Source organism: Diceros bicornis, chromosome 28 (genome assembly GCF_020826845.1).
Source record: "Diceros bicornis minor isolate mBicDic1 chromosome 28, mDicBic1.mat.cur, whole genome shotgun sequence".
Taxonomy (NCBI): domain Eukaryota; kingdom Metazoa; phylum Chordata; class Mammalia; order Perissodactyla; family Rhinocerotidae; genus Diceros; species Diceros bicornis.
In genome coordinates, this window is record NC_080767.1 from 36,317,050 (window position 1) to 36,342,837 (window position 25,788).

A 25,788-nucleotide genomic window follows, 5' to 3' on the forward strand; every position below is an offset into this window, starting at 1 on the left:
GCACAAAAATACAGTATAATATCATCTTTGTAAAATTATACAATAATCCCTTCACACTCCCCCATCCCCCAAAAGATAATATTTCTCTAGGTATAGCTATATACACACGCGTGGAGAAAGGATGGTCAGGACACTCTTCAAACTAGTAACAGTAGGGTGGGGTTTGGAGGTGGGGTGAGGGGACCTTCAGCTTTATTGGTGTTCACTCAATATTTTATAATGAGAATGTAATTTATTACTTCTATAGAAATATAATTTTTGGAAAAGGAACAGAATCAGTAGGATGTAAACATCTGGGTTTAATGCTTAATGACTTGGCCTTCCTTTTGCCTTCCCTTGAAGGATTCTGAAAGGCTGATGGAACAACAAGGAGCATTACTGAAACGGCTGGCGGAGGCAGACTCAGAGAAAGCGGTAACATAAAGTACCCCCTGCCGGTTCTAGTGGGTTGCAGGCAACGAATCGTAGAGGTGCTGAATGGAGGCAGGAGGGCTGGGGCCTCACTCTGACATTTCTTTGGGTCTTTGTTTCATGCTCTGTAAAATGGGCTCATGTCGCCTATTCGGCCTACTCTGCTTGTCTTGTCTAGTTGATCGCTTGAGAGCTTGAGCCACCAAGCTGGACACCAACATGAGGGATGGTGGTGATGATGATGATGGATCTATAAACCATCAAAGTCTGTTACCTAGATTTCCTTATTTGTATTATGGATTAAAAGCCATCAAAAAGTACAGACTTTTTGATCAAGAATTCTATTTCTAGAAATCTCTCCCAAGTCGGCATGTTCCAGAGTCTATTCCATGGAACCCTATGTTCCTCAAGATGTTAACGGGTATAAGAAACAAAAGGGGGGAGTGATCCATGGCCAAATAAATTTGGGAAACTACTGGCTGGCCTGAACAAAAGTTCAACGAGTTTCTTAACTCCAAGACCTTTCGGAGCCTTTGCTCTATTAATACCTGTTGTGAGTCTCCGAGAGAGAGAGATGGAGGCCATGTTCCGAAGGTTTGGCCCTTGGCCCTCAATGCCTGGCCGGACACTGCTGTAGGAGATTCAGTGGCAGTGGTGGTAACACCTAAACCTGCTTTCCCAGCTCGAGAGGCCTGATTCAGTTGCGGTACGTCAGTAAACTGAAACGTTAAGCTGCTCTTTCAAAAGACATAGAAGATTGAATCACGTTATGGTGAATGTTGTGGAATTGTAGGTCATGGAACAAAGTGTGCATATGACTTTGTAACGTGTATTAACAGTGCTTGTTATCTCCGGGTGGGGGATTCTGGGGATTCTTTAGTGTTTTTTGTGTGTTTTTCAATGTTTTCTCCAGTTAATGGCACTTTATTTTAAATTGCAAAATAAATACATGTTTATCGTTTTAAAAAAATTTTCATGCAGATGTTAGGTGCTTCCCGCCAGGGTCTCTGTGACATGGGCCAGCGTGTTTGAGACCTCGGGCTGCAGTGGCCAGGCGTTCACAGGAGTGTGTCTCCTCTCTGGGCTGGGCCTCCTCGCCCTCCCCAGGGAGCTCATGATGGTGTACGTTCTCCCCAGCGCCTGCTGTTACTGCTGCAAGACAAGGACAAGGAGGTAGAAGAGCTCCTCCAGGAAATACAATGTGAGAAGGTACCGTGCCTGACACCGGCTCCTTCTTATGGGCCAGTAGAGCTTAGTGGTGGAGTGTGCTCTGGGATTGGAAAGCTGGGGTCAAATCCTGGCTGTCGCTTTCTCCATCTCTCCAAAGGCTCAAGCAAAGACAGCATCTGAGCTCTCTAAGTCCATGGAGTCCATGCGTGGGCATTTGCAGGCACAGCTTCGGTGCAAAGAGGCAGAGAACAGTCGCCTGTGCATGCAGATCAAGGTACCTGCTGGCCCCACCGGTGGGGAAAGAGGGGGCGGGGGCCTGTCAGTCCAAGGGTGATGGCCTGGCCAAGGCTGTTGCACTCAGGAAGGCTTTGCCCCCAAGGTTTATGGGGCAGCTGCTGCCAAAGCACTTGCGCTTCAGAGAGACTCTGGGACAGTGGCGAGAAGAGTGGACAGAGACCCTGGGGGTCTTGGCCGCCCCTCCCAGCAGTGATGGGATTGGGTGCTATGCCCCTGAGCCAATCACTTAATCTCTTAGGCCCTCAGTTCTCCTAACTACCCATGGGGAGGGGATGGTCTCAGATGCTGCTTGCAGCTGTGAGCCGGGGGCCCTCTGAGGTCACAGCTCTGCTGAGTGACTCGGGGAGATCTCTGACCTCCCTGCTGGGAGTTCAAGGAAGAATTCCAGAAGAGTCCTATCTGAATATTAAGACCTGATGGTTCAGCAGTCTGGAGAGGTGCTGTGGGGAGCTGGGAAGGGCCTTCATCTCTGGTCTACATTAGGGGAGCCCTGAGCCCCCACGCAGTTGGTGACCCATTTTCTCTCTCTCTCTCATTCCCACTTCTCATTGGTCCCTTTTTCTCCCTTTCTCCCCTTTACTCACTGTCCTGCCTTCCCCCGGCCTTTCTCGTCTGTTCTTTCTCTTCTCATCCCTGTCCCTCTCCCCTGATCTGCTCCCTGGCCCTCCCCTCCCAGAACCTGGAGCGCAGTGGGAACCAGCACAAGGCGGAAGTGGAGGCCATCATGGAGCAGCTGAAGGAAATGAAGCAAAAGGGAGACCGAGACAAAGAGGCCTTAAAGAAGGCCATCCGAGCCCAGAAGGAACGAGCTGAGAAGAGCGAGGAGTATGCTGAGCAGCTGCACGTGCAACTTGCTGACAAGGTAGCAGGCCTTCCCTGTGGAGGGCTGGCTGAAGGTGGAGGTGGGGGGTTAGATAGGTGGGGGGTGGATGGTGGAGGTGGTTTGGGTGGGTGAATGGAGGGATGATGATAGTGGAAATGGTGGATGGCTGGTGGGGTGGATGGCTGGGTAGTGGGGAGGCCGTGGGGGGATTAAATGGGTAAAAGGATGATAATGCCATGGGTGGCTGGAGATGATTGGGGGGTTTGTAGGTCAATATTGTGGGTGGGAAGGATTTACAAACAGGCTGCATGGCAATCTAGTAATTGCTGGAAATCTAGAAGCAACAGCTAGGCTCCCACTGTCACTCTTGGTGCTCTCTAGAAAGGGATTGCAGGAGTGAGGTTTAAGTCATCAGGGTGAGGGATCGTCCAGGGTGACCCAGTCCCCAGCTCCTTGGCCTCAGCACTGACACCAGGCTGATGGGCCCTGTTGTCCCGTGTTCCCAGGATCTTTATGTCGCTGAAGCTTTATCCACTCTGGAGTCATGGAGGAGCCGCTACAACCAAGTTGTGAAAGACAAGGGAGACCTCGAGCTGGAAATTATTGTCCTGAACGAGTACGTCTGTGTTAGGAGAGGGAGCGTGGGCCGATGGAGGGAAGTGAGTGTGCAGGTGGAAGGAGCCTGGTGACCTAAGGCAGGTGACATTGCTCACACGGCTGTGTTTGGTCTGCCCCAGTCAGGGGCTGCATTGGACTGAAAGGTGCGAGGCCCTGAGCCGGGCTTTCTGGTTGGGGCTGGGGTGCAGGCTCCAGTCCCAGTCCTGGGGTCCTACCCGCTGGTAGGCACTGTGGAGGAGCTAGGCTTCTCCGGTCAGAGGCCTGGGCCTGACTCTAGTGCCTGGGCCTGAACTGGGTCCCAGTCTGCACAGTATGAGGGACAGGGCAGCTGGCAATCCCTGTGTCGTCTTCTCTCTGTTGTTTTGCCCCTGAGTCAGTAGGTCAGAGGTATGGCCTGGGACTGGGGGGCAAAAGTGGCCTCAAGTTGCGTGTGACTCACTTCACCTTTCTTGCTGCTGGTGACCATTCTCAGTGTCAACTGTATTCACGTGTTCATTCATTTAAAAAATATTGATTGAGCATCTACCATATACCAGGCTCTGTGCTGGCCTTGAGGGTTATGGCACTAAAAAGACAAAGGCGTTCCCGGCTCTCGTGGAGTTAACTGGGTACTCTAGTAGAGGAGATGGGGCTACAGAGCCCTGGACTCCCTGGGCTAAGGATGGGTCACAGGGCAGCGAACTTAGTCTCCAGGTCAGAAAGGTCTTCCCTGGGCCGGCCCTGTGGCTTAGTAGTTAAGTGTGCACGCTCCGCTACTGGCGGCCTGGGTTCGGATCCCGGGTGCGCGCCGACGCACTGCTTCTCCGGCCATGCTGAGGCCGCGTCCCACATACAGCAACTAGAAGGATGTGCAACTATGACATCTACTGGGGCTTTAGGGGGAAAAAAATAAGGAGGAGGATTGGCAATAGATGTTAGCTCAGAGCCGGTCTTCCTCAGCAAGAAGAGGAGGATTAGCACGGATGTTAGTTCAGGGCTGATCTTCCTCCCTCCAAAAAAAAAAAAAAAAAGAAAGAAAGGTCTTCCCTGAGGCAGTGACTTTGCCATATTCAACTCAATTAGGCAAACCACCTGAGAAACTGCTATGTGCCAGACCCTACATGAGGTGCTGCCCTCAGAGAGTTCTCTGTCTAGTGGGAGCAAACAGATAATTAAGGGAGAAGGATGTATGGTACAGATGAGAGGGATCGGGAAAGAGATGCCCTGAGGAGGGAAATCTGAACTGGGTTTTTAAGGGTGAGTAGGAGTTTGCCAGGTAAAACAACATGATGTGTTTGCTTGGGCCTAGTCAGTGTGCAGTAAATATTTGCTGGATGAACTATAATTGATCCATACTGAAAGCACAGAGTGTGTGAAGGTTCTGTGTTGCGTCTGTGGTCAAGATAGACAAGCATCTGTGAGCCCCAATGCTCCTCTCAGGCCACAGTCTCTGTTCTTGGGTTATAGCCCTGCTGAGTGACTGAGGGGGAGGAGAAGGGAGCGAGGGCACGGGACGCATTTGTCTTTTTACTGCTCATGGCACCTGCCCTCGCCTGGGATAGAGACAGACCCCAGTGTGATCTGTGCCTGAGGGGGAGGAATGCCTGCGCTGTCCCTGAACCCCAGCCTGGGAGTGCTCTCCTAACTTCAAGACCTGATGGGCTAAGAGATCCACGGAGTGCCGTGGGGGCTGGGAGGGGAACATGCCTCTGGTCCTTGTCTTCAGGGAGTGTCTGTCCTCCTGGGAGAAGGCTTCTGGAGGGGGTGATATGGGAGACAAATCTTAGAGGCTGTCATAAGAGGTGGGAGGCATAGGAATGCCACAGCGGCAGTGCCAGGGCAGGGCAGGGCAGCTGCTTCTCCGGTGGAGACTGGGGAGCAGGCAGAGTGCCAAGAGGAGGGACATGACCTGGGCAGGAACTCTTGACCGCCTGCACACAAAGACTCCGGCTCCTCAGAACCTGTGTATTGATTCTCTCCATCTGCTTTCACTGTGTGACCTTCCAGCCGGGTGACAGACCTCGTAAACCAACAACAAACCTTGGAGGAGAAGATGCGGGAAGACCGGGACAGCCTGGTGGAGAGACTACACCGGCAGACTGCCGAGTACTCTGCATTCAAGCTAGAGAACGAGAGGCTGAAGGTCTGTCGTGGGAGCCGGGCCCGGGACAGTGGGGCGGAGAGCAGGAGGCCGATGGCTGGGCACTCCTGGTTGGGCCCCAGAGGTGACCATGAGGGCCTGGAGGCAGCAGCATGATGAAGAGGGCGTGCTCTGGAGCCAGAAAGGCCCAGATTCAAGTTGTGACTCTGCCTCTTACTAGCTGCAGGACTTGGCAGGACAGCTCACCCTTTGTTGCTGCAGGTTCCTTGGCGGGAGGAAACTAAGCCTTTGTGCGAGTGTGGTGATGCACGTGCAGTGCTTAACGTGCCACACCCAGCCCGTGCTCATGAGCTAGACCTGACCTTGAGGTTAACGTCGACTCTCCTGGGCGACTGCTGGCCCCTGCACAGGCGTTAGTTCTCACTTTAACCTCCTAGCCTCCCAATAGGGTGATGATTAGCTCTACTTTACGGAATAAGGAAACTGAAGCCTAGAGAGAGGTCAGGTTTCTTGCCAAGATTCTGCCCTTGGAAGTGTTGGAGTTGGGATTTGAACCCGAGTCTGACTCTGGAGCTCTAGCCTTTAACCACTTGCTGTACACCCTCCCAGCATGTCAGGGGCGTGAGGACCTGAACAGAGTGGACATTTCAGAGTCAGGTTTGAGCTTGGCTTTTAACTGATGTGGGCAGTAATATCTAGGTTTATTTTTTTATGGACTTGTGTTTAAGTAAGATTGATTTTAAGGAAGTATAATATACAGAAAGGTACACAAAATGAACCCATTTTGTCCATCAGTCACCCTGATTGAACCTTACCAGCATCCCAGAGACCTTGCCTGGTTACAAACCCTTCCTGCATAGGTGACCGTTTTTCTGACTTCTGTCACCACAGATTAGTTTGCCTGTTTTTGGACTTTGTGCCTGGCTTTTACTCAGCGTCATGTTTGTGAAAGTTAGCATGTTGTGTGTGGCGGTTTATTCATTCTCGCTGCTGTACACTATGCCGTTGTATGAATGCACCACAATATATTTATCCACTCTACCGTCGATGGACATTTGGGTTGTAGAACATCTTTGTACATGTTTTGGTGCACATACTTGGTGTTTTTTACAGGTGATGTACCTTGAGGTAGCATTGCCAGGTCATCGGTGGTGTGCATAAGTTCAGCTTGGGTAGATGTTACCATACAATAAAGTAGTTGCACAGACTTACACTTCCATCAGGAGTATGTGAGAGTTAATAAGTTGCTCCTTGTCTCCTCGGCAGCACTTGGCATTGTCAGTCTTTCATTTGAGCCACTCTGGTGGGAGTGTAGGAGTGTCTCATTTGTTGTAATGCAATTGTTGGATGAAGGAAAGACGACCTCCAAGTCTAACAGTGAGTTAGAGGATTACTCACAAGATGATATATCTGTGTAGTGTAATTCAGTGTGGCCATTCAAAATGATGTTTGTACAAGGGCATTTTCTTAGATATTACCATTACAAAGGTAAAATATGCTCATAGTAAAAGCTTAAAATATTACAGAAATGGGATACAAGAGTGAAGGTCTCTTTTAACTGTGCATATGTATTTTTCCAGTTTTTTCTCCCAATACTAATATACATATTCAAACACATACATGCCCATTCATCCATCTGTTATTCTGCAGCTTGCTTTTTTCATTCAACCACATTTCATGGATGTCTTTTTAGATCTTTTTTTTTTTTAGCTTTATCTCTCTCAAATGACTGCTTATCATTTTATTGAGAGACCATGATTTATTTTGTCTCATCAGCTAAGGTGAGCATTTGGGTGGTAGGAAGACATTTATTGACTTGAGAAGTAGTTCACAACACAATTGTTCATTGAAAAAGTATGTTGCAAAGCAGTAAGTACAATGTAATTCCACTTTTGTTGAAAATATGAGAATATCTATTCAGCTATTGATGTATAACCATATATCAAGGCATCATGCATCATGCTTCAGTTTTCTTCATTTTATCTCCATTTCCTGTAATGATTCTGTATGGCTTTTGTAGTAAGAACAAGAAAACACAGGAGCCACTTATTTGCCTCTATAGTGACCTGAGTTGGTCCCATTAGGCATCCTGCCTGGCGCCCCTCTGAGGAAAACAGCTGGCGTGGGTTTGAGTAGGCTGGGCTTCCCGTTGCTGGCCCCTTGGAGTTGGAGCTAAGGGTGGGATGGCCGCCTGCTTGGAACCTTCCTGTCGGTTACTCACGAGCCACCCCTTCTAGGCTAGCTTCGCCCCGATGGAGGACAAACTCAATCAGGCCCACATCGAGGTCCAGCAGCTGAAGGCGTCGGTGAAGAACTACGAGGGGATGATTGACAACTATAAGAGTCAGGTGGGCCTCACAGGGGTCGCAGCCCTGCCCGGGCAGCACCTCCCAGTAGGCTGGGAGATTAACCATGGGGCCTGTCCTGGGAAGGGTGGGGAGAGGAAGGTGTTTTTCACCAAAACTTGGCTCTGCCCAAGACGGCCCCATCTTTGTTGGTCCACAGGTGATGAAGACCAGATTGGAGGCTGATGAAGTGGCTGCCCAGCTGGAACGCTGTGACAAAGAGAATAAGATCCTTAAAGATGAGATGAACAAAGAGATTGAAGCGGTACTGCACGCCTTCCTCGCTCTCTTCCCCACCCAGTTCCATATCTGTCAATCTGTCTCTCTTGTTTGCCTTTGACCTTCCCGATGTGGAAAAAGATTAACGAATTGTCTCACTGCTGGGCTGGTCCACTCTACTGTGCACTTGCCCTCTCCTTTCTCTCTTCTCTCCCTCATGCTTCTTCTTAATCCCTTTTTCCCTCCTGGTTTTCTTCTTTCTCCAATTTCCTTAAAAAAAAAAATCTCTCCTGCTTGGAGCATTCAAGTGGATTCAAATCCACAGGTATGCCAGGTCTTAGGCATGTCCATTTCATTCTGTATGGTGGCTTTATTTTGTGCCAACCAAAAAAAGTGCCTCCCATCCCCTTCCCCGAAGAGCCTATTCTTCTAGAGACGGCTTGGCTATCTAGAAGCAACAGGATTATCTTAATAGTAACCTTAGAGATGAGTTGAGTCCAGGCTCAGTCACTAATGTGTTGCAAGTCCCTGCCCCTCTCTAGTCCTCAGTCTCCTTGTGATTACAAGGATGGACTAAGACTAGCGAGTTCTTACCTTTCCCTCTGACCTACAGCATTGTGATTGCTTTCCTAGGGGCCCTGGAGTTAGACTAGACTTTAATCCCAGCCCTAGCAGTTTCTAGCTGAGTGACCATGGGCAAATGATCCTTTGATCCCTAGGTTCTTATATGGGAACAACAGCACCTAAACATACTTTATAGGTTGTTATATGGATTAAATGAGTAATTCAGAGAGCCCTTAGCACAATGCCTGGGTCCTGGTGTTTGCTCTGTGGTTGCCCTAGTTATTCAATGACTAAAGGAGTGGCAGGCTCAAGGGGCAAGTCAGGGCCAAGTGTGTCCTCCCAGAGAACAACTGGACATCCTCAGTGGCTTGTGGGGAGGGCAGGCCGCGCTTCTGCCTGTGGATCTTGCAGGATTCTCTTCTAGGGACCGAGGGCAGCCCTGCCCTGACTCTAAAGGACTCTGCCTGGCCCCTCCAGCAGCCGGGCCCTTGCCAAGGGTGGGCTTTTCTCCCTCACTCCAGGCACGTAGGCAGTTCCAATCCCAGCTGGCTGACCTGCAGCAGCTGCCTGACATCCTCAAGATCACGGAGGCTAAGCTAGCAGAGTGCCAAGACCAGTTGCAGGGCTATGAGAGGAAGAACATCGACCTCACGGCTATCATATCAGACCTGCGCAGCCGGGTAAGGGACTGGCAGAAAGGGTCCCACGACCTGGCCCGAGCAGGGGCCCGCTTACCGAGATGAGCTGCACGCCCCCGAGGGAGGACCACTTCCTTTTTCTTGGCTGCCGCTTTCTGAAAGGAGTGAGCTATCATCAGTGCTGTGAAATAAAAGTCTGGTGTGCCAAATGCCTCGTGTTTGCACCATGTGATTGTAGTTATAGGAGCCGTCACGCGACTGGAGTTGTTGGGCCCTGCTGCAGTTGCCCTGCCCCGAGGGCTCCAGGTCCCTGCCTGCCTCTGTCCTTCACGCTCTGCTGCAGACACCAAGCCATAGGTTTTCTTTTTTTCCATCTTTCTCTTGCTTTAGCTGCCTTTCCCTACTTTAACAGACCCATTGCCGGAGATTCTGTCCTGAAAGAGAGCTCCCTTTTTCCCAGGAGAAATCTTCCTCTGGGTTACTAAGACCACGCTTATGGTGTCTAAGAAATTACATGCCTCTCATGTGCAGTGTGACCTTGGGCAAGGCCGTTCCCCCCTCTTGACCGGCTTCCTTGTAATAATAAAAAAAGCAGCTACTGTTTTCCGAACACGTGCTTGGAGCTCCAGCATGCTCTCTTTAATTCTTCCAGGAATTTGGTGAGGTATATTATTTTCCCCACTTTACAGAAAGCAGCCCAGGGCATAGAGGGGAAAAGTAATTTCCTGAGGTCACAGAGCTAATACTTAGTAAACAGGGATTGGAACCCAGCCAGCTCTGTCTGGTTCCCAAGCCCGTGTTCTCGGTACTCTTAAATTGCCTGCCTTCTGAACCTGACACTCTCGGGGCTTTTCGAGCCCTGGTATCTGAGGCTCCGGCGTAAAGCAGCCCTCTGATAACTTCTCAAACTTGGCAGCCTGCAAGACTGGATAGATTTCTTGTTGCTGTGCCTGCACTGCCTCCAGTTAAGGGGAGAATGAAGTCAGTGGTACCAACAACGTAACTGGTAAAGCTCCGTGTTGTGTCATGTGGGCCACTTAGGCCTGCCCTCTGCCTCTGCCTTCTCTCATCTGCCCCAGATCCCAGTGAGTGGCCTCTCCTGATCATAAGAGCATCGTCGTGGTTCTTCAGGAGCAAACCTGGCTTCTCTCGGTGCGGGAAAGCCTTCAGTCTTAGGAGCTGGGCCTAACCTGTCCCTGCTCTCCTCTCTCCTCCAGGTTGTGCGTTGAGACTTGGTCGCCTGCTGAGGGCAGCGTGCCTCTGTACTGGGTGTGGATGCCAGGTCACAGGGAGAAGGGAGGGCTGTACCGGGAAATTCTTTTGTAAACCAGTCTGTGTTCCTGTCCTTTTAGATCGAACATCAGGGGGACAAGCTGGAGATGGCGAGAGAGAAACATCAGGCTTCCCAGAAGGAAAATAAACAGCTGAGTCTGAAGGTGGATGAACTGGAGAGGTTAGAGGCACTTGGTCCCATCTCTGTCCTCTTCCTAGGACCTGAGACTTTCAGCCACTTAGCTGCTTTGGGCTTGGTGTGCAGAAGTGTTTGAGGGACTCAAGGCCTTGGAAGGTACTAGGCAGACCTCAGACGAGAAGCTGCTTCCATTGCAGTGGTAAGCACTATGGGAGAGAGGAAGGTGGCCTCTCGGCCAGGGGGACGCTCCGTAACTGTGTGGTCAAGATCACAGCACTCATAGGCACCACCTATCAGAAAGGCATGCTTCGTCCACACCCACCAGCAGGGCCAGGATACTGTGGTGGGGGGCATGCCCCCATTCGGTGCTTTGTTTCCGAGTGTCCTTCCCCAAGACCTCTCTGATCTGATTCTTGTCTGTTACTTATGGGCTACTGGAGGCAGTCAGAGCACACCTTTTGGAATCGGAAGCGCTGGCTTGGGTCCCAGCTTGGCCACTTAACTTGCATTGTGATCTTGAGCAAATCATTTAACCCTTTGGAACCTCTGTTTACTCATCTGGAGAAAGGGATCCACGTAGGGATAACCATCTAGCTCATGGGTTATTGTGAGTCTTCAGTGAGATTATCCTCAAAGGGCTTAGCACGTTACCTGGCATAGAAAAATGCACAATATAGTTAGTGTATATTAGTATTATCCCAATTTTATTATTTATTTATTTTTTTGTGAGGAAGATCAGCCCTGAGCTAACATCCATGCCAATCCTCTTTTTGCTGAGGAAGACCGGCCCTGAGCTGACATCTATTGCCAATCCTCCTCCTTTTTTTTTTTGCCCCCTTCTCTCCCCAAAACCCCAGTAGATAATTGTACATCATAGCTGCACATCCCTCTAGTTGCTGTATGTGGGATGCTGCATGGCTGGACAAGCGGTGCGTCGGTGCATGCCCAGGATCCAAACCTGGAGCTGGCCCCCAGTATTATTCCAATTTTAAATGTGAGGAAACTGAGCTCGGGTAGAGGGTAAGTGACTTGCCCAAGGTCACACAGCTGGTACCTGGCAAAGCTGCAACTTAGACCGCTGACTATCATCCTCCAAAGCTTTTAGCATCTGTAAAATGAGGGCTGGAGCCTTGGCTTCAGAGATGAAAGGCCTGAGGCTCCAGGAGGCTGTCACTGCCCCAGGTGGCTCATGCAGCCAGGGACTTGAACCAGGTGGTCTACTGGGCTCCACCTCTGCTCTGCTGGCCTCAAAGATGCAGCTGGATTCAGCAGGACTTGCAGAGTTCCTTAGATTGGAAGGTATTCTGAAGTGCAGTGGGACGGTGTATGCACATGGGGATGGTCACTGCTGCCCCATGGCTGATCACATAAGATGAGTAGTCCAGCTGAAGTCTCCTTGCTGAGGGAGGCAGCAGTGACCAGAAGTTGAGGACACAGGTTTTGGTGACAGACCTGCCAGCTGTGCTGACTTTGGGCCAATGAGTTTACCTCTCTGAGGCTCAGTTTCTTCCCCTAAAGTGGGGATGATGACGGAACCCACCTTCCCGAGCTGCAAGGTGCCGTATGACGATGTGCACACAGCACAGCCCACGGTCGGTCTCTGCTTGCTTTCCCACTCTTCGTACAGTTCTCCAACCAGCTGCAGTTCCTTGCCGCCTTGCTGATCAGCAGATTTCTTTAGTTCATTCCTGTGGCTCCTTGGAGATTCTTGGCAAGATGAGAGCCTCGGTCCAGGGGTGGCTGGCAGCCCCCTGGCGGGGCGGAACAGGACAGGTAGGGCATGAGCAGGACCTGACTGAGTGCTTTCACCTAGGAAACTGGAGGCGACCAGTGCCCAGAATATCGAGTTCCTACAGGTGATTGCCAAGAGGGAGGAGGCAATCCACCAGTCCCAGCTGCGGCTGGAGGAGAAGACACGGGAATGTGGGAGCCTGGCGAGACAGTTGGAGAGTGCCATTGAAGATGCTCGGCGGCAGGTCAGTCTCAGTTCCATTACTAACTAGCTCTGTGACCTTGGGCAAATCACCTAACCTCTCTGAGCCTATTTCCCCATCGGAAAAACGGGCATATGGTAGTAGTACCTGCCTCACGAATTCATCATAAGGATCAAATGAGCAATTCTTGTAAAGGACTTGGCATGTCATTCATGATTGCTCATTTAATTGCACCTGCATGGGACTCAGACAGGTTTACCACATCTGAGGTGATGGCTCACGGGGCGTTGGGAAAGGGCAGGTAAGGCTGGGTTGCAGAAGTTGTCCCCACAGTTAGCTCCTGCCCTGAAACTCCAGAGAACTCTCCCAGCCATGCACAAGTGCTGTCTGAGACTAGATAGTGGGAGTGGCCCAGCTGTCTCTTTGCCAGGTGTCCCCATGTCAGGTAAGCCAGCCCCACCTCTGTGCCTTTGGGCAGGTAGAACAGACCAAGGAACATGCAGTCTCCAAGGAGCGTGCAGCCCAGAACAAAATCCTGGACCTCGAGACCCAGCTGAGCAGGACCAAAACTGAACTCAACCAGCTGCGGCGGAGCCGGGACGATGTTAGTTGGACTGGGGGACAGGGGGGTAGGGAGCGGGGGGCAGACAAGAAGGGAGTGGATTGAGATTTTAGCTTCTTGGGGCCTCCAGGGCCAAGTGTTTTGTTGTTTTTATGAATATGACATGGTTTTATTTTTCTCTAATGACTTTTCCATCCCTTCAGGATATCCCAGGCAGATCCCTCTTTTTATTAACAGCTTTGTTAAGATAGAATTTACACGCCATAAAATTCACTCATTTAAATTGTACAATTCAGTGGTTTTTAGTATATTCAGAGTTGTGCAATTATCAGCACAATCTAAGTTTAGAACATTGTCAGAAAGAAACCCCTTACCCATTAGCAGTCGTTCCCATTCCCCTCCCTCAGCCCCTGACAACCATTAATGAAGTCTGTATGTCACCATGGATTTGTCTCTTCTGGACATTCACACACCTGGCCCGTGCTGTTTCTCCTCCTAGGCTGACCGGCGCTACCAGAGCCGGCTACAGGACCTGAAGGACCGCCTGGAGCAGTCGGAGAGCACCAACCGCAGCATGCAGAACTATGTCCAGTTCCTCAAGTCGTCGTATGCCAACGTGTTTGGGGATGGTCCCTACACTACCTACCTGACCAGCTCTCCCATCCGCTCCCGATCTCCTCCTACCTAAGGCTGCCGGTCTTGGGTCAGGAGCCCGGACTGATGCCGTGGGAACGGAGGAGTTGCAAAGCCATGCCTGCAAAGCCTGTTGGTTGTCCTCTCTCTTCCAGTGATGAAGTGTGTTGAGGCTCTTGTCTTAGCTCCTGGCTCCAGAAAAGTCCCTAAAGCAGCAGGGGCTGAATCAGGATCTACTTAGTTCTCTCCTCTCTGACAGAGTCGCCTAGTGGAAGTTTTAATTACCCTGACAGGCCTTAAATCTACTTCTGTTAGGGTACCAGATTTTAACTCACCGTGACTTTGCTCATTCCTTTCTCGAGAGAATGTTTGGACTGGACTTTTTCCTCCAGTCTCCTTACAGCCCTTCTCTTTTTAGGACTCTCTCTCTCAGTTTTTCTCTGACCTGAACCAGCAGGAGCTGTTAGCATAGGTCCGCACCACCCCTCCTGGGCTGGGAGCATGTTTACTTGCTGTTTTCCTTAGTTCATGGGAACGGTGTTTTCCCCAAGGCTCCCTTCTGGAGCCCGGTGGAAACCTCTCATGCCCAAGTGTCCTTGAGGCCACTTGTCCCCATGCACTTCACAGTAGACACTCAAGGGCTCCTGTCCCGTTGGCCTTGTACAAGTGTAATCCCAATCTCGTTGATTTTTGTTTCCCTTTGCCACGTTTGTAACTATAGAATGCATTTATTCTTGAAATATGTGTGTTGTTTTACAAAAAGCTTTTATAATCAATATTTAAGCCTCCACTGGATGATTTCCTTTACCCACCTCCATCCCTCTTCTAAAAATGATTAAGTAAAATGCTGCAGGAGAGCCAGTAAACATTTTTAAAGTACTTACTGTAGAAACATTAGGCTTTTCATTTCATTTTGGCCCAGGTTGCTTCTTTCTCTTTTGTGCACTTTCACTATATAATCCCACGAGATGACTGGATGAAACACACTTTGTGAAGTATTGCTCAGTGTTTAAGGACAGATATTAGCTGTTAGGAGGAAGATGGGATATGTATATATTACTATTTTTAGGAGGAAGATGGGATATGTATATATTACTATTTTTAAAATGCTAACTGGTTTCTAAATGATAAGATTATGGGCTATTTTTGTTCTCTTCACATTTTCCTATATTTAAAAGAAAGAACAACAAATTATTTAGAGAGAAGAAGACAATTTTGGTACTGTGCGGAACTCTAACCTTTCTGTTCTAGCTGGTATTGGCCTTCTGGGTGAACCAGTCTTGTCCTCTCTCAGCCACTCTAACCCCAGTCCAAAACTCCAGAGAATTCCCCTATGTCCTCAAAGGCCGTAGGTCCCGCCCAGGCATCTGGATTTCACAAGCAGAAAACCCCCTTCCCCTCCAAATTTTGGGGATATTTGTAGTTTCCAGCTCTTCATTTTGCCAAGGAAAGTTGTTGAAAAAACAACTACCAGCTACCATTGCCACAAAACCAAGCCTGTTTTCACATCCTTTATGTAAATGGACTTGAATTCACAATGTATGCAAGACCTTCCCAGGAAGGACAGTTAGTGAACTTAACCAATACATGTACATATCTGTATAACGCATTTTCGTCAAACTAACGGAAACCTCCTCAGCGCAGGGCACTGTTATTTATGATGCTGGTATGGGAAACACTTCACTGGAGCCCATTGCTTGGACTCTCCCAACAATGTTCTATTTTTCTTTGTAAAGTATTTTATTACAAAAAGTCCAGAGTTTGTAAAAAATCAAAAGATAAAAAATGTTTATATTGCTTCAAACTCTAGAGAGAATCCTTCCTACCTCAAACTGAGATCCCATGAAATGGGCATAAAAGGGTCACAAGTTAAGGGTTCTAGCAAAAAGCTGGCTCCAGGCAATGGTGAATCTTTGATTTATTTTTATATAGATATAAAAATATTACTGAGATATAATTCATGTACCATAAAATTCACCCTTTGAAAGTGTGTAATTCAGTGTTTTTTTAGTATATTCACAAAGTTGTGCAACCATTACCATTATCTAATTCTAGAACATTTTCTTCATCCCATACCCGGTAGCAGCCACTCCCCTTTCTCCGCCCCCCAGCCCCTGTCAACCACTAATAAAGTCTCTATCTCTGGATTTATCATTCTGGACATTTCACATAAAAGAAATCATACAATACTGTGACTGGCTTCTTTCGTGTAGCATAATGTTTTCAAGGTTCATCTGGGGCCGGTCCTGTGGCTTAGCGGTTAAGTGTGTGCACTTCGCTACTGGCGGCCCGGGTTCGGAACCCCGGGTGCACACTGACGCACTGCTTGTCCGGCCATGCTGAGGCCACATCCCACGTACAGCAACTAGAAGGATGTGCAGCTATGACATACAACTATCTACTGGGGCTTTGGGGAAGGAAAAAAAGGAGGAGATTGGCAATAGATGTTAGCTCAGAGCTGGTCTTCCTCAGCAAAAAGGGGAAGATTAGCATGGATGTTAGCTCAGGGCTGATTTCCCTCACAAAAAAAAAAAAAAAAAAGGTTCATCTGTATTATAGCAAGTATTTGTACTGCATTTTTATGGCAGAATAATATTCCATTGTATGGATACACCATATTTTATTTACTCATCAGTTGATGGACATTTGGGTTTCCACTTTTTGGCTGAGTAATGCTGCTATGAACATTCTACAAGTTCTTGTGTGGACACATCTCATTTCTCTTGGATATAAACCTAGGAGTAGAATCGCTGTGTGAATGATAACTCTAACCTTTTGAAGAACTGCACCATTTTAAAGTCCCACCAGCAAGGTATGAGGCTTCCACTTTCTCCATATCCTCATCAACATATACTGGATTTTCTGCAATCCGGAAGCTCCAGAAACCCCCTATCTGGCGGTCCCTGTAAGCGCCGGAGCCTCAGGAGGCCAAGCCCTGTGCGCAGGCGCACTGACGGTCGGGCTCGGCGCTAGAGGCTGGGCCCCGCAGCCGTTAGGGGCGGGGTTGCGCTGCGCTGCTGCGTGCGCGCCCCGGAAGCGGAAGCGAACACTCGTTTCCGGGCGGCTGATTCGAGGACGTGTTTTGTCAAAAGCTGCGCGTTTGAAGAGCCGCAGCAGGGGTGGCCATGCCGTCTGAGGGTCGCTGTTGGGAGACCTTGCAGGCGTTGCGCAATTCCGACAAAGGTCGCCTTTGCTACCACCGCGACTGGCTGCTACAGGGCGAGGTGAGCAGTGGAGCCAGAGCGGGCGGTGGCCCTTCGTCCCCTCGCGACGGGACCCTGCTGTTCCCTAGCCCTCGGCAGGTCCTGCGCCGGGAACCCGTGCGTTCTTTCCAACAACCCGCGTTTGGTTCTTGACTCCTGTGTGTGCATCACCCAGTCCTAGGGTTTCTGCCTCTCCAGCCTATTCTAGCCGTCGGGAGCTCCCCTTCCTTCAGAGGGGCTGTTCTCGCTGAAGGCTTCATTGCTACCCCCAGCCAAAGTTAGGCGCCTCCGCCCGTGTTGTCAAAGCAACCCTGGCCTCTCAGGATCAGTTAATTTACTGCGCGTCCGCTGTGCTAGGAGATCCAGATTTAGCCGTGAACGATGAACATGACTTACCTATTGCTGCCAGTGAAAAGACCAAATTTTTAGATGACATTGTGCGGACCTGGAGGGTTTAATGGGGGCGTGGTCACTGCGCCTATTATTTACAAAGCCCTGTACTAGACTGCCGGGTTTGGGGATGTAGAGACAGTTAAGGCATAGCTCCTGTTCCCAAGTTGCTGGTAATGTGATGTCCTCTTTCTTCAGACTTCTGTGTGAAACAGTTCCAAAACATTTCCGTCTTTTATGTCTTTGACAGTTTTAAAGAATACTTACCTTACATTCTGTAGGATGAATCCCAGCATGGGTTTGTCAGGTGTATACTCAGGTTATGCGTTCTTGGCAGGAATCCCACAGAAATGATGCTGTGTGCTCTGTAAGTCACATCAGGAAGCACACAGATGCTTCAACCCATCCCAGCACTGGTGAGGCTAACTTTGAGCGCCTGGACACATTGGTATCTGCTAGATATCTCCACTTAAATTCATCATTTTTCCCTTTTTAACTGATTAGTATTTTGTGTATTCCAAAATTACACCAATATCCTTTTTCTCATCAAAATTCCACCCTTAGCATTCATTGGTGATTTCTGCCTGAAGCAGTCACCTCTGTGATGTAGCCAGATGGTGTTTTTTTGTATCCACCATTCTTTCTATTTTTGTTAGTTGGCATTATACCATATGGGAGAGCTTTGTTTTCTCCCTTGTTTAATTATGTATATCAGTATGGACTCAAGAGTTCCTTTTTTATTCAGTGAGTTGTACTCCATTACTTGTAACTTTGTGCATGTGTATTGTGTGTATTTTCATTTTTGGGGAAGTACATCTTCAGGATAAACTCCAAGAAGTGAGCTTGCTGGGTCAAAAGGTAAACGTAGATGTAGTTTTGTTATATGTTGTCAAATTTGTTTTATGGTATATCACTTGGCCTTCCAGTCAGCAATGAATGATCGAGCCTGTTTGCCCACAGCCTTGTCAACAGAATGTATTATTATACTTTTAATTTTTGCTTATCTAAGAGGTAAGCATAAGGTCTCAGTGTAGTTTTTTACAATGCATTTCTCTTTTGATTGAGATTGAGCATCTTTTCATATGTTTAAGAGCCAATTTCATATCTTTTTTTTTTTTTTTTGTGAGGAAGATCAGCCCTGAGCTAACATCCGTGCTAATCCTCCTCTTTTTGCTGAGGAAGACCGGCTCTGAGCTAACATCTATTGCCAATCCTCCTCCTTTTTTTTTTTTTTTTTACCCCCCAAAGCCCCAGTAGATAGTTGTATGTCATAGTTACACATCCTTCTATTTGCTGTATGTGGGATGCGGCCTCAGCATGGCCGGAGAAGTGGTGCATTGGTGCGCGCCCGGGATCCAAACCCGGGCCGCCAGTAGCGGAGTGCGCACACTTAACCGCTAAGCCACCGGGCCGGCCCCAATTTTATACCTTTATTTGTGAATTACCTGTTTATGTCTTTTGCTCATTTTTTTTATTGAGGATTTGGTGTTTTTCCCCCAATGTTTACAAATTCTTTATGTATTAGGGATAATACTAGACTTTTATCTGTGATATATATTAGATATATATTTTTCTAGTTTGTCAGTTGAATTTTTTCTGTTTATGGTGTTTTTTATATATATGGTTTAATTTTTTACAGTTGAAACTTTGCCCCTGGAATTAATTTTGGTGTAAGGAATGAGTAAAACATATTATTTTAATATGTTTCTAAAATGAGCCTCATTACTATACAAAGTGTGCATACAGCATGTTGCTTCTATGTCCAGATTGTTCCCTATGGGTTGAATATCTGTTTATTGTACGTGGGATGTGTACCTATGATCTAGACCAGGATTTCTCAGCCACAGCACTGTTGACATTTTGGGCTGGGCTATATAATTCTTGGTCGTGGTGGGCTACTGTTGCTGTCCTGTGCGTTGTAGGATATTAGCAGCATCCCTGGCCTCTACCCACTAGATGCCAGTAGCGCCCTTCCAGTTGTGACAACCAAAAATGTCTCCAGACATTGACAGATCTCCCCCGGGGGAGGGGGGGGAGGGAGTAAAATTGGCCCTGCTTGAGAACCACTGATCTAGGTAAAATAATAGCTTGCAATTTTTGAATAATTATTATGTGCCAGGTACTGTTCTAAGTACTTTATATCTGTTATTCATTTAATCCTCCCCAAATCTTTTGAGGTGGATCCTTTATTCCGTTTTAGAAGCCATGAAGCTGAGGCACAGAGAGGTTAGGTAACTTGCCTGTGGTTATACAAGTATTTGGAATGCAGAGATGGAATTCAAACCAAGAAAAGCTGATTCCAAACTCAGTACTCCAGATCACTATTATACTATTTCTCCATATTTCCTGGTAATATTTTCCTGATGTTGAGTAAAGTTCCCAGCCAAAATTTGCTGTCTACTTCAGCCAGAATTAAATGGTATGAGCTTCTCTGGTTTAAAACAGTGTACACTAAACATATAGAAATGATAGTTAACTAGTACAGTTGAGTAAGTTGTCCACACATATTGTATGGGGCTTGTTTTATAGTCTTTCTATTATAAATCCCATTTTATATAAGCCATTGGCTCTTACATCAGTAACCGCTTTTCTATGCCTATTTTTTATATACTTATTTGCATTTAAAAAATCTTAACATGTTCATTTAAAAATTAAATACAGAAGATTAGAACAAAGAATTATGTCACTCATCACCCAAGCATAACTTTGGGTATATTTCCTTCATGTCTTTTGGTGTAATAGCATTTGTTTTTATTTTATATAATTGTAGATATGTTATAATTATACTCTTATTTTTTCACTTAAAATTGAATCTTAAGTGTGTTATTACGTAAGATTCACAATCAGTATTTTTAAATGACTAGTATTCCACTGATTGTGTATACTACAGTTTACTTCAGAATTCCTCTTGTGTTCTTTTCTGTTCCAGCATTTAGATTGCTTTTGAATATGCTTTAATGGCCATCTTTGTGCATTGTTCTTTTTTCTGTAAGTAGAGTTTTTTAGTCTGATACTCTGGTCATTATCAAGAAACTACTGTACTTGTCTCTTCATCTCTGATTGTTAATACAGTTACTTTGGGTCTTTGGTATTTATGTATGTATATATGTACGTACGCCTTCTTAGGTTTCCAGTAAGGCATGTGATGGATTATTTTTGATTGCTTAGATCAGTTGACATGCAAGTTGGGCTTAACCTTCTTCTTCTCTCCAGGATGTTTTAGAAGAATGTATGTCTCTTCCCAAGCTGTCTTCTTACTCTGGATGGGTGGTCGATCATATCCTACCCCATACACAAGGGAACCCACCTTCCTCTGAGGCTTCAACATCCTCTAGACCTACCTCAGCCCTAGACCAACCTTCATTTGTTCCCAAATCCCCCATCAGAAGCCCCGCCTCGTCACCAGCCTCCCCAGCAACACCAGCAACACCAGATGGAACCGAGGTAAGGTTTTTTATCAGCTGAAGACAAAAGACAGTGGTGGCTGCAAAGTTGAAGTGTTTAACATTGGCATACGACGGGGAAAATAATGATTGCTTCTTGTTGTAGCTGTTTGTAGGGACAGTGTTAGCTACATCACCCAGTGTTCTCTTTATGAAGACCTAGAGAAGGAAATAGTAATTAGTTTCATGAGCATTGGATGTTTTTTTCTCACGAACCTTGCATCTCTTTAACTGGTAGGTCTCGCTTTTTGTGTTGGCTGTTGGAAGGCTTAGAGTAAAGTTTGTACCTGCTCTTAAAATTCTTGGATCTTACTTATCGTTGGTTCTGTATGAGTTTTTACCCTATTTTTGGGTCTGTTTTATCCCTGCCTTTGTTTCTCCCTCTTAAAAAGTTAAATTTTTATCGATGGCATTCTTTTTTTCTTCCTTTCTTTCTTTTTTTTTGTTGGTATACTTTCAGAGTAGTTTGTGTATATACAGATATACAGGAACATAGATGGTAGAATGTAGTGTTAGGTACTTTGTTTTTATTTTTTTCACTTGACAATATATCTAGGAAATCATTTCTTCTCTATCTCTATATCTATCTGTATGTGCCTCATTTTAATATTTTTTCTGACTTTTAATTTATGTTTGTTGTTATATTTAATTTTCCTTTGTAAGTTGCCTTAAGTAGCTTTCTGGATCAAAGTAGGATAGAAATAGTATTTCGCATAGAATGTCAAGAGTTAATAAAAAAAAAAAACCTTCTAAATTGCACTATTGTGCTTTCTCAAGTTTTAGATTTTTATGCCAGCAAATTAAGACTAGGCACTTTTTGCGGGGGCCGGCCCCATGGCTTAGCGGTTAAGTGCACGCGCTCCGCTGCTGGCGGCCCGGGTTTGGATCCCAGGCACACACCGACCCATCGCTTGTCGGGCCATGCTGAGGTGGCCAGCAACTAGCAGGATGTGCAACTATAACATACAACTATCTACTGGGGCTTTGGGGAGAAAAAGGGGAAAAAAAAAAAAAACTAGGCACTTTTTAGAAAGGTGGAGATTATGTTTCTCATGTTTAGCTTCCAAAACAGAGATCTTTGTTCTTTTTGTCCTTCTCCACTGCAAATTTTTGTTTATTGAAAAAATATTATCATATTATCAAAAGAAAAAATTTAAATCTCCCTATGATTTCATCATTTCGGTCAACATTTGCTCCTTTGCAGTCTCTTATGCTCGTGTATTTGTACCTAGACATAATTAAATTGTATGTGCACTTTCATATTCTATTTTTCCTTCCTAACCTTATTTTGTTCATGAACTATTTGAGCTATTTGTTCATGTTATTTCCACCTTTGTAAATACCACACTTAGTGGACATATAATATCCTATGATTTATTGAACTGCTCCTTTATTATTAGGCATTTAGATGATTTCCATTTCATTGCCTTTAAAGATATCACAGTGAAAAACTTTTTTTTTTGGTGAGGAAAATTAGCCCTGAGCTAACATCCCATGCCAATATTCCTCTTTTTTTTGCTGAGGAAGACTGACCCTGGGCTAACATCCATGCCCATCTTCCTCTACTTTATATGGGACACCATCACAGCATGGCTTGACAAGCAGTGCGTCGGTGCACGCCTGGATCTGAACCCGCAAACCCCAGGCTGCCAAAGTAGAGCACGTGCACTTAACCCCGCTACGCCACCTGGCTGGCCCCCAAGATTTTTTCCTTTTAATCTTAAAATATACAACTATTATCTTAAAATAAATGCCCAAATGACTGTGTCAAAGATAAAAAGGGTGTGCACATTAAAATTTTTTTAATCTTATTTTAAAATTGTGATAAAATATACATAACATAAAATTTACCATTTAACCATTTTTCAATGTACAATTCACTAGCATTAGGTACAGTCACAATGTCCATCTCCAGAACTTTTTCATCATCCCCAACTAAAACACTGTACTCGTTAATAACTCCTTATTCCCCCCTTCCCCCAGTCCCTGGCGACCACCATTCTACTTTCTTTCTCTATGAATCTGACCATTCTGGATACTTCATAAGTGGAATCATATAATATTTGTCCTTTTGTGACTGGCTTATTTGACTTAGGATAATGTCTTTAAGGTTCATCCATGTTGTAGCATGTGTCAGAATTTCCTCTGTTTTTTTTTTTTTTAAAGATTTATTTATTTATTTTCCCCCCAAAGCCCCAGTAGGTAGTTGTATGTCATAGCTGCACATCCTTCTAGTTGCTGTATGTGGGATATGGCCTCAGCATGGCCGGAGAAGCGGTGCGTCGGTGCGCGCCCGGGATCCGAACCCGGGCCGCCAGCAGCGGAGAGCACGCACTTAACCGTTAAGCTACGGGGCCAGCCCCTCCTCTGTTTTTAAGGCCAAATAATATTCTGTTGTAGTATATACCATGTTTTGTTTATCCATTTGTCTGTCTCTGGACACTTGGATTGCTTCCACCTTTTGACTGTTGTGAATAGTGCTGCTGTAAACATGCATGTACGTGTATTATCTTGAGTATCTGTTTTCAGTTCTTGTGGGTATATACCCCGAAGTGGAATTGCTTGATGATATGGTAATTCTGTGTTTAATTTTTTGAGGAACCACCATACCATTTTCCACAGCAGCTGCACCATTTAAATTCCTATCATCAATGCACAAGGGTTCCAATTCTCCACATATTTGCCAACATTTGTTGTTTTCTGGGTTTTTTTTTTGTGATAATAGTGGATGTGAAGTGGTATATCATTGTGGTTTTAATTTGCATTACCCTAATGATTAGTGACGTTGAGCATCTTTTCATGTGCTGTCTTCTTTGGAGAAATGTCTTTGCCAGAGTTATTCACAACAAACAGGAATTTACTGTACAGTAAATAATAATCCTAAAAAGGAATATAGGACAGAGATGATTATTCATATTATAAAAGACTGCATGGTTCTATACATATAAAGTGTATTTTTTAGTTTATATTTAGCACTTCATCTTTAAAAATTTTAGTCTTTAAAAAATATTTCTGGGGCTGGCCCCGTGGCCTGCTCGTTGAGTTTGGCGTGCTCTGCTTCAGCAGCCCTGGTTTGGTTCCCGAGCATGGACCTGTACCACTCATTGGTAGCCCTGCTATGGCAGCAAGCCACATACAAAATAGAGGAAGATTGGCACAGATGTTAGCTCAGGGCGAATCTTCCTCAGCAAAAAAAATATATATATATTTCTAGCAATTGGGCATCATAAGTAAAAAAATGAACTTCAACCTAAAATTCACACCTTACATAAGACTTAACTCAAAATGAACATGGACTTAATTGTAAAACTATAAGACTTTTAGGGAAAACAAACATAATGAAGACCTAGGGCTTGGTGAAGTTTTTAGTTTTGACACCAAAAACACAATCCACAGAAGGAAAAATTGATAAATTGGATCTCATCAAAATGAAAACCTTTACTCTGTGAACGACTGTGTGAAGAGGATGAAAAGACAAGCTACTGACTGGGAGAAAAAAGTTGCAAACCACATATATCACAAAGGTTTTGTATCTAGAATATATAAAAAACTCTCAAAACTCAAATGTTAAAAAAAAAACTGCTTTCTAACTCTCAGTTAGAAAATGGACAAAAGATATGAAGACATTTCACCTAAGACAATATACAGATGGCAAATAAGTATAGGAAAATATATTCAACATCGTTAGCCATTAGGGAAATGCAAATTAAGACCAGAACGAGGTAGCACTACACATCTATCAGAATGGTTAAAATAAAAAATAGTGACAGGGCTGGCCCGGTGGCTTAGCGGTTAAGTGCACACGTTCTGCTACTGGCGGCCTGGGTCCGGATCCCGGGCGCGCACCGACACACCACTTGTCTGCCCATGCTGAGGCTTCGTCCCACATACAGCAACTAGAAGGATGTGTAACTATGACATACAACTATCCACTGTGGCTTTGGGGAAGGAAAAAAAGGAGGAGGATTGGCAATAGACGTTAGGTCAGAGCCGGTCTTCCTCAGCAAAAAGAGGAGGATTAGCACGGATGTTAGCTCAGGGCTGATCTCCCTCACAAAAAAAAAAAATTAGTGACAACACCAAATGCTGGCAATGATGTGGAGAATCTGGATCACTCGTACATTTTGGGTGGGAATGTAGAATGGTACAGACAGGTGGGAAAGTTTGGCAGTTTCTGATAAACCTAAATATGCACTTAACCATATGACCTAGCACTTGCATTCTTGGGCATTTTTCCCAAAGAACTCAAAACTTACGTTCACATAAAAATCTGTATACCAATGTTCATAGCAGCTTTATTTATAATATCCAAAAACTGGAAACAACTAAATGTCTTTGAACAGATGAATGGTTAAACAAACTGTGGTGCATCTATACCATGGACTACTACCAGCAATGAAAAGCCAATCTCAAAAGGTTACATACTGTATGATTCCATCTGTTTAATACTCTTGACATAAGATCATTATAGAGATGGAGGACAGATTAGGGGTATAAGGTTGGTGTGGCACAAGGAAGCCTTGTAGGGATGAAACAGTTCTGTACCTTATCTACACACGTGATCAGTTGCCTAGAACTATACACGTACGCAAGTGAGTTGCTGTAAAACTGGAGAAATTTGAATAAGTTCTGTGGCTTGTACCAATGTCCATTTACTGTTTTCGATATTTTACTGTATTTATAAAAGATGTTACTATTGGGGGAAATTGGGTGAAGTATACACAGGACCTCCCTTATTTTTGCAACTTCCTATGAATTCCAGTCACTTCAAAGATTTTATTTATTTATTTATTTCCCCCCCAAAGCCCCAGTAGATAGTTGTATGTCATAGCTGCACATCATTCTAGTTACTGTATGTGGGACGCAGCCTCAGCATGGCCGGAGAAGCAGTGCGTCAGTGTGCACCGGGGATCCGAACCCCGGCCGCCAGCAGCGGAGCACGCGCACTTAACTGCTAAGCCACGGGGCCGGCCCTCCAGTCACTTCAAAATAAAAAAATGTTTTAAAGTTGCTATGAGCAGCTTCTCAGAGGCAGCAGGTTCTAGTT

At 46.0% G+C, this 25,788-nt stretch overlaps 2 protein-coding genes across 2 annotated transcripts in view; both read left to right on the forward strand.

Annotated features, from left to right (window-relative positions):
• ODF2 (outer dense fiber of sperm tails 2) overlaps positions 1-14,449 on the forward strand; it is a 36,849-nt gene extending 22,400 nt beyond the window's left edge. The window contains 14 exon segments of the mRNA XM_058524189.1: positions 343-414; positions 1,549-1,620; positions 1,739-1,855; positions 2,555-2,740; positions 3,208-3,317; positions 5,306-5,441; positions 7,637-7,747; positions 7,905-8,009; positions 9,049-9,207; positions 10,518-10,709; positions 10,711-10,775; positions 12,390-12,552; positions 12,989-13,114; positions 13,572-14,449. Coding sequence (XP_058380172.1) covers positions 343-414; positions 1,549-1,620; positions 1,739-1,855; positions 2,555-2,740; positions 3,208-3,317; positions 5,306-5,441; positions 7,637-7,747; positions 7,905-8,009; positions 9,049-9,207; positions 10,518-10,709; positions 10,711-10,775; positions 12,390-12,552; positions 12,989-13,114; positions 13,572-13,760 — 1,803 coding nt within the window. The 3' untranslated portion in view covers positions 13,761-14,449.
• Positions 14,450-16,764: 2,315 nt separating this feature from the next.
• The window catches only part of GLE1 (GLE1 RNA export mediator), a 32,449-nt gene continuing 23,425 nt past the window's right edge, over positions 16,765-25,788 (forward strand). The window contains exons 1-2 of the mRNA XM_058524190.1: positions 16,765-16,929; positions 20,512-20,742. Coding sequence (XP_058380173.1) covers positions 16,831-16,929; positions 20,512-20,742 — 330 coding nt within the window. The 5' untranslated portion in view covers positions 16,765-16,830. The remainder of the gene's footprint in view (positions 16,930-20,511; positions 20,743-25,788) is intronic.